The sequence below is a fragment of the Colias croceus genome, chromosome 7, assembly GCF_905220415.1.
Source record: "Colias croceus chromosome 7, ilColCroc2.1".
Lineage (NCBI taxonomy): Eukaryota > Metazoa > Arthropoda > Insecta > Lepidoptera > Pieridae > Colias > Colias croceus.
The window spans coordinates 670004-679634 of NC_059543.1; the positions used below are offsets into that span (position 1 = coordinate 670004).

The 9631-nt window shown below is 32.8% G+C and overlaps 1 protein-coding gene across 1 annotated transcript; it reads left to right on the forward strand.

The window, feature by feature from the left end:
* The first annotated feature begins 242 nt into the window (after positions 1-242).
* LOC123693131 (flexible cuticle protein 12-like) lies at positions 243-1297 on the forward strand. The gene is made up of 3 exons (XM_045638095.1): positions 243-341; positions 514-635; positions 968-1297. Exons 1-3 carry the CDS (start codon positions 333-335, stop codon positions 1161-1163), a joined length of 327 nt encoding a protein of 108 aa, XP_045494051.1. The 5' UTR covers positions 243-332; the 3' UTR covers positions 1164-1297.
* The last annotated feature ends 8334 nt before the right edge of the window (positions 1298-9631 follow it).

Below are 9631 nucleotides of genomic sequence, written 5' to 3' on the forward strand. Positions count from 1 at the left end.
TTATGTTCCGAACGTTTAAATGTAAAAAAATCTGTAAATTTGACTATGCAATTAATAATGCTCAATTCTAATCCTCAATAAATCCGTAAACTGTATAATTCCATAATTGACCTTATGTTCCTAACAAACGGTATCCTTCATCCAACCGGACACGAAGAACCTTTGGTTACCTATATGTAGAGGATCGCTGACCGAAGATGCTAAGATCAAATGTCACAACGCGTCCTTGCCTGCAGTGTTAGTCAGTATAAAAAGGCACATCTTTATTCCATTGGCATCAGTCGCTCGATTGCTTTTCACCGCAACACATAAAAAAACCAAATCCTTCAAAAATGAAATCGGTACGTTTGGAATCAACCCTTTATAAGAATTTGTACCTTCAAATAATCGATCTTTTTATAACATGTGATATTTAAGGCAACAATGCCTGTGGTGTTCTAGCCGATCCCGGCCTAACAAGAGTTAATAGGTATATATATATATATTTATATTATTATTTTTTTTCGTTTACAGTTCGTAGTTTTCGCTCTGTGCGTTGTGGCCGCCCTCGCCGCGCCCCCCACCACCAACGACGGCGATGCCCAGATCCTCAGATACGAGAGCGACAACATCGGAGTCGGCCCCTACGCCTACACGTAAGTTTTACCTATTGCTCCCTTCATCATATCCCAATCTGGAAACACTCAGGAGCCCTTTCACGTCTAGTAAACCTTTTATATAGATCTAGATAGATCAGGACTCAAAATAGCTATTTAATTCATATGAATTGATATTTGACTTCCTCATATATAGTATTATTTAATATTCACGATTTCTTCACCTTTTAAATATCGTTCACGAGCGATATTCGGTAACAAAATTGACGAAACGTTCAAATATTCATAATGTCATCATGTCATTCAGTTTTCTTCCACTGCGAATGAGATTAATTAATAGTGTCGTTATTAATATGTGTTTATTCCGACAGCTTGGAGACATCCAACGGCATCAGCGCCCAAGAGAACGGCCAGCTGAAGAACGTCGGAAGTGAGAATGAGGCTTTGGAAGTCCGCGGTCAATTCTCCTACCCCGGTCCCGACGGTGTCCTCTACACTGTCACCTACGTCGCCAACGAGAACGGTTTCCAGCCCTCCGGCGCCCACCTTCCCCAACCTCCCCAATAAGCCCTCACCACCTAGCCTATAATCTAGTCCAAAAATACTCAACTTCTTTGTCCCCCCCTCCCTCTTTAGATCGTTCAAGCGATTCTGTGATACCCTCTGATTTGTATATTGTTAATAAACCAATGTTATAATTATTCTCGCATTTTATTACACCATTAACCATTTATAAATCGAAGACGTTAAATATTAAATTACTCGAAAATATTTCAAGGTTTACCACAACGTATTAATATTCGACATTAAGGCATCATAGCCGCGATATTTATATAGTTTATTATAGAGGATACATAATATTATTATATGCGATGTTTTGCGCAGTCAAAGTTGACGGTAAAGCCGGTATGTAAATTCGTGACCTTCTCATCTTCTATCGGCAATCTCATTATAATTTTAATGTTCCTTACCGTGGAATCCTAAATTTTGTCACTCGCTTTTTAGAATATATTACGATTTACACAGTTTTTATGTCATCGATATTTTTAGAAACATTTATCGTGTTTTAACAAAGGAATCAAATAAAACTGGAATGTCTTGATTGGACGATTACTATTATTTTGTAGGTACTTTTATATATATCTTTATAAGGTTTAAAGGTTCATTTAACATTAAGCCTTCCGTTTTTTGAGATATTTAGCATATTATTTCATTTATAAATTGATGTAGGTAATGAAATATTATGTAATTAGGTATTTATATATAGAATGGGGACATTGATTATTATTGATTACACGTTACATAAGCTACCGTTAAATTTAAGCATTTAACATTGACCGTGTGCGAAATTGAAATTCTTTTGAATCTGTAGGCTCTTGATTCAAAATTTATTATTATTATGAATTAGCTATACTTCGCTTTTTAATTATCATCATCAAAGTATCGCTGAGAAGTAAGTTTAAATGAAACCCGTTTCGCGTTGTCACGGCATCACGTGTGAACAGCTGAACCGATTTCGATAATTCTTTTTTTATTATATTCCTTGAAGTACGAGGATGGTTCTTATGTAGAGAAAACTTAAATATGTACCACGGGCGAAGCCGGGGCGGACAGCTAGTTAAAAATAAAATGGGTAAACAAATTAGATAATATTATATAGACGAAAAAAGTGATCTTAATGCATATAAATTCATAAGGTGATAATTTATTTTATACAGAAAATGATCATCAAGCTATTTCTTATTAAGTCATATTATTCCACATTTTTCTGTTGGCAACTGTTCGATAATTTTGTGACGGTAAATAAATTTAATGTATATCTATTAACAAGTTCTAAGTATCTACTTTCTCTTACCATGAACTTTAATAAAGCTTGTTCAGGATGCAACACTGCAATAAAATGGATAGGTAAAGTAACCTTGCATTGATATCATATTAATATTCTATGCGTTCTAGGATTTAGATTCGTGATATCCGCATTTTAAACTATAATATACATAAATCAGCCTTTAATACAGAAAGAGGCAAACTCATAAAATTGTAGATTTACTCAGTTATAGATTTAGTAAAAGCTCATTATCACACTGTTTGTATGCATTTTCTAAGTAAATTTACTACGATAATATATATTATATTTTACACCATCAGAAAGTAGATATTTCAACGAACAAAAGCCCCCAAACTTTTTGAAAAACAGCTAATATTTTGACGTCAGAATTTTCGATTGAAAATTAGGTTGTTTTTTTGGTATTAAGTTGAAATAATGCGAAAAAATAAATATTTTCAATCAAATAAATTACAGTGTATTTGGGACATAATAAGGTAAGTTTTCACCAAATATCGTAGTAAAAATTTTTTTTTTGAAAAAGATAATATAATTACAAAAAACCAAAAACTTCGTTTTTTGAATTTTTCACCTAAATTTTGAGGTTATGTGAAAAAATTGCGAATACAAAAGTTGTAGAACTTTTTGAACTTTTACTTCTTTTGGCGCGATGGAGAAAAATGATGAGAGTGAATTTTTACGATGCGCGCGCACACCGACACCTAAATTTAACAGCATGAAGTTAGTTCTAGGTGGTATGAAATTGATAACTATGTTCAAGTTGTATATTCTAGTATAGCCAAAGAAGTATAACTTCTAACGCGTGTACATAAGTACACACACTCTTTTTTATTACCTACAACTTTGCTATTGAACTTTTTTCCATAGGACTTGTAGTTTTGTCGGAAATCAAGAGAAACCATTTTTTAACCTTAGAAGCCCCCCCCCCCCTCCCACTTCCCGAACTCGGATTGTCTGTAATTTATTTTTCCTTTTATTTTTATCATATTCCCTCCTTTTCTAATGGGTTTCATCCTACTGCGATTTTTTTTAAGCTATTGCATAGCTTCTATCGCGGGCCTTGAGCATGGGGACCGAATAGAGAAATTCCGTAACGAAAAAACCTCACGCTCCCCACTCCGACGGGCGGAGGTGTGGCTTGAAAGCATAGCCGGTAGCATGCAATAGCTTTACCGCGGCAGTCCCCGAGTGCCAGCCACACGTCGTTTTTTTGTTTCAAAAATTATCTACCCTGGTCTAATAAATAAACGACGTTGTTTAACTTTAATAAGAATATTTAGGTTCACATAGAATAATAATTACACAGCATAATATCATTCTTTACAAACTGTAAGTGTTATATATACTTTACTTTCCTTAATAAGACAAAATGTTGAAAAAATCTTACAGGCACTTCAAATACATCCAAATATAAAAAAAATACAAAAAACCATGTCAAAACAGTTACGATAGTTTGTAAAGGATACTCAATGGTCAATTTATCTTATAGCTATCATTAAAATCGAAAGCTTTCGCCGACATAACCTTTGCAGATGTGAGCCTGGCCGTGACCTTGTTCCGTACCCACTTAGCAATGTTAGGCTGTTGATCGACGTGCGACAATTTTTTGCATTTTTTTTTTTATATTTGAGCTGTTGTAACTTATTGGATAGTATAGGGATTGATGCATGTAATGTTGTATATGGTAATAAATAATTCTATTGGTGGTATTTTTTTTTATCGACCCCGCAAAGAAAATGGTTGCCGGTAATTATTAAGCGTTTATTGAAATGACTTTTTAATTTTTAACACAGGTTATGGAAATAGCCACATTGGTAACAAATATTATCTCGTTAGAGTTGTAAGAAATATTTTTTGTCAAATTATATGGGAAAAATTACTTATTATTTTCTTTCTAATCGTTACTACAAAATACATCGCCTCTCACTTAAACAAATAAAAATCGTCCTTCAAAACAAAATCCAGAGCACCAACAGATATTTGACGTTTATAGACAGAATCACAGTAGTATATAAACTCATACCTAGCCGTAGTCGTAGTCGTAACTCGTAGTCGCAGTCGCAGTCGCACAACACTAGTCGACATAACAAAGAATGCAATGACTCAGTGATGTAACTCACTCGTAACATTATCGGAGGCTCGATCAAATTGTGATAATCTTTTATATTTAATAATTTACACTTGGCTGTTTGCCTAACTTTGACATTTCCATTACTAGCATTGTAGTGACGAGATAAATGTGAAAGTTTGTTCGTTTATTGCTTAACCACGGCTGGATGGATTTTGATGTAACTCAACATTCATACCTGTTTATTTATCACAGCTGTGATATATTTATAATTATATGCTTTCTATGGAATAATTCTTTTTAGAGAATAGAAGAGAACGTAGGTGAAGTCTCGTGTATAAAATTAGGTCATCATTAATTTTTCACAATAACTTTAATTACCTTTACCTGTATGTTTGTATCTAACCCACATGTTCGTATGTAAACGACTGCTTTGGACTCGTAGTTGTTTTTAGGATAAGTGCAACAAACAACCGCGAATTAATCTAATTTTTTTTTTCTATTTGAAGGGGTGGTTTTATATCTATCTGTTCGGCTTTTTCGTACAGTCGTGGCACGAGTTGTATGGTCATGGGTTATTTTCAGGAAAAACTTAAACAAGACAGTCTATTAGTACTTTTAATTAAAATCAGTGAAACAGGTGTGAAATACATCTGCCACCCATTTTTTTACATGGCATTTAAAAATGTTACAAACGTGTTTTTGCTGTAAGTCTATATTTTATTTAAAAGATATAACAGGGGTTCCCAAACTGTGCGCCGCGGCGCGGCGCCCTGGTGCGCCGTAGAAAGTGAAGATGGGCCGGGCGTCGTGAGTCGATCTGCTTAAATTCGCGAGTATTCTATTTTTATTATGTTTTATCGTGTTCTATTTTTATTTTTCTTAAGCCGTACCTACCTGATTTCTCTTTAAATTATTTTACAATAAAGAAATTGAGTTAATGTTTGTCCTTCTTTGCCTAATCTAATTTATATTATTTTATTGTAGGTACCATTATCGACTGTTTCCTTTTCAAATAGCTATAGTAATAATAGTTGAGAGGGTAGGGCGCTGCGACAAAAAACTTATCATGAAACTGCGCCGCGAGCTGAAAAAGATTGGGAACCCCTGATATATATAAGCTTATAAAAACATATTTGATTAATAGATATATCATACCCGTTTAAGTATGCATTTAGGTATATAATATATATTATATGCAAGTTTCCGCCAACGTATTTCATGAGAAACGTTTAATTTATTGAACAGACGACATTTATATTTTGTAGTTTTTAAGGCTCATCTTTTATTTAGTTTTCATTATGATAATATACTTTTTTGAAATTAGAAAAACTAGAATAAAATTATCTAGAAACGAGGAAAAACTTCCAAATTATTCCTTATCCTGTCTTAGGTTAATGTATCATATCATACAATCTATGATATGATAATACATAATAATATATGAAACTGATTTTAAAAACTTTCATTGAAACACGAATCTGGATATTCATTTTAATATTAAAATTACTATATCAATGCTTAAAATATAAAAGAGAAAATTACGAAATTCTGTTAGTAGCTTAGCTTCATTAAAAAACATAACATATTTAAAGAAATTGTATGAAGAGAATATACTTTTGTTGTGTTTTTATCTTGAAGTAAAACTTTTTTAGGCTCGTTGAGAGTAAAATTTCAAGTTCAAGGGCAAAAGTGCATTATACTTATCAGATAACTAACAAAATATTTAATTGTATATTTTTACGGTGGTTATAAATTTTAAACCTAATCGATGATATGTTGTTTTTATTGACGAAATAGTAATTATGACGCAAATATTATGATCATATTATTTGATGTTTAGTGTTAACAAGACTAGCTTATCGTCCGCGGCTTCGCCCGCTTTGTCTAAAACCTAATAAAATATATACTAAAACCTTCCTCTTGAATCATTCTATCTATTAAAGAAAACCGCATCAAAATTTGTTGCGTAGTTTTAAAGATTTAAGGCATACAAAGGGACATAGGGACAGAGAAAACGACTTTGTTTTATACTATGTAGTAAATATTTAAAAACTTGCATCAGCATCCTACTATCCTATCCTACTAGTAATATTATAAATGCGAAAGTTTGTGAGGATGGATGTGTGTGTGTATGTTTGTTACTTTTTCACGTAAATACTACTGAACTGATTACATTGAAATTTAGCACACATATATAGATGATAACTTAGATTAACACATAGGATGAGTTTTATCCCGGAAATCCCACGGGAACGGGAACTATGCGGGTTTTTCTTTGAAAACGCGGGCAAAGTCGCGGGCGGAAAGCTAGTAATATATAAATGAGAAAGTTTGTGAGGATGGATGTGTGTGTTTGTTACTCTTTCACGCAAATCTACTGAATAAAATAAAATTTAGCACACACATAGGTTGGGTACCTTGGATTAACACATAGGATGAATTTTACCCGGAAATCCCACGGGAACGGGAACTATGCGGGTTTATTTTGAAAACAGCTTTTACGTTGGAAATGTAACTGCAATGGCCGTTTTATTGAAATTTTGTACTTTTTAATATAGAAGGATGTTATAAAGGTTAAGCTTTATAATGAAAAGCTCTTCATAAGTTAGCATCAACCCGCTGTATCATCCACGTATGATATTTGTTACAGAATAATTGATAGGTTTTAGTTCAGTGATACCTAGCTTACTACCTAAATACCAAATTTCCTTAATACTAAATTAATATTACCAAAACGTGAGACGGAAACTGTGATAATTTTTTTTTTACACTAAATATTATTTGTGTGCCATTTTTTTTTAGATCTCGATCTCGTTCTAAATTAGACGATAGATTAGATAGAAAAAATATAAAATCGTTAGACTCTCCTGTTCTTTCTTGACAATCGTATACATGATTATTATAATATAAGGAACCAGTTAAACAATATTTTTTTTATCGTATTTTCCCGTTTTTATGATAATAATTATATCAAACATTTATATACTTATAATAATTATTATAATCGGATTATGTTAACACGTTTGAGACCAACTAAAAAAAATTACATAGAGAGGAAAGATTTTATTTTTATACTAGTTTATCGCCCGCGGCTTCACCCGCGTTTTCAAAGAAAATCCCGCATAGTTCCCGTTCCCGTGGGATTTTCGGGATAAAACCTATCCTATATGTTAGTCTAAGTTAACATCTATATCGAGGGTATTCTGGGAGAATCGGATAAGTAGCGATACTGTTATATTGAAAAAAACGCATTTAAAATTTTGGATGATTATAGGTCAACGACGAAGCATAAACACAGAAAATTTTCATTACTTGTACTTAGAAACATTATTTAAGTTTATTTTGATACATTAATTTATGCAATAATTGTCGAAATAAGTAAAAAAATGGGGAAAGTTGGCGTGAAGGTATCGCAGTTATTTTGTTTTACCTGAAATACGTAAATAAGCTGTAAATCTCTTAAACACACATTAATCTTTACGTACTATATTAGGAACAGTTCACTGTCTCGTATTGAATAAGTTGATGTTAAAATTAATTGAAATAATATTCCAATTCAGGCGGTAGAATGATTTTTTTCTCACTTATCTGTTTCTACCTCTAAATTTTTTGGGAATTACTGCATTAAAAACAAAATAGGCGATATTTATTTTATTTAATGTAAGCTTTCTTAAGTTTAAACAGTTAAATCCTTTAGATAAAATAGCACTTAAAAATATTATCAGGAAAAATTAACACGAGTAAAGAAAATTACACAATAGTTTCCTCGCAAGACATCTCATCCTCCTCTTCAGCCTCTTCAGGAACACTAACCGTCTTCAGATTTTTATACCAAGGCTCCAATTCTTCTGGTATTATTTTTTTTTTAACCAAATTTAGTAAATCCTTTTTTTTTGCTTCGGATATAGGTAATGATTCTTTATACATTTTTGTCAACTCAGTTGGGAATTCATCCTGTTCCTTTCTTTTTGTTCGTGTAGCTCTAGTTTTTCCTTCTTTACCGGAAACGTCAAAGTAATTAAAAGTCTCACTCATGTCATAATTGAAGTAAATTCTTTTCTCCCCCTTTACAAACCTCAGTCTTTTGATTTTAAGCCACTGTACTTTATTTCCTTCCTTGTCCTTATCTTTGTTATGAATAATCTTAGAAGCCATCTCTTTTAAGTCATAAAACTCATGGTATTTAAACTCTTTTGTTTTGTATGGCTCCTTGACTATCTTCTTCTGTTGAACAGTTTGTATTTTCCTACGCCTTGCACGTTCGCATATTGAAATCCAGTCTTGCATTGAATATACTGATGTTTCTTTCTTTTGTGATTCAATAGCACTATGCATAGAATCGGCCTCCATGTATGTATGTCCGGATTCTAAAAATTTTTGTTCTGTAATTTGTTTGCCCACAAAAGAATTGCTGCCACATATTGATTCCTATTTTGACTTGAGCAAGTATCAGAAAAAAGGCTTATTTCAGTTACATTTGCTGAAATACATTTAGTTAAATAATGTAATAAAATCGTTCCAATTTCGCAACTACCTTTTTTACCGTTCAGTTCAGACCATAGAAAACAGTATGCATTATTGGGCAAACTTGCTTCATAAACAGTGAGATTAAACACGCACAGCTTTCGAGAATAATATAACAGGCTCACTTTGCAGTGAGGGATCTGAAGTACAGCCTGCAGATCGAATGAAACCGAAGAAACCGAAAGAAACTTAGGATCTTTGTTAGCTCTTTCCTTGTCTTTTTCCTTTTCCGCATTACAAACATTTTTCCTGTGGATATGTTCCTTATAATTTTCTTCTAATAATCCTTTTTTCTCTTCGTCAGACTTTTCGTAATTTGTAAAAATTGCACATTGATCTTTTTTCGGCACAAAAAAAACTAAAATTGTATTCCATAGCAAATACTCTTCGATAAGTGAGCTCATTTGCTGCTTCTTGGTTTTTTCTTGGCATAACTCTTTGTACAATATGTACATTTTTCTTATATTAAGATCTGCGCTCAAATACTTTCTGTTAGTATCTTTTCTTGTATAGTGAGATTCCATACACGGGAATGATTCTATGTGGCGACGAATTCCTTCCAAGATCTCTGGTTTAGTTTTGTTAGCCGGCTCG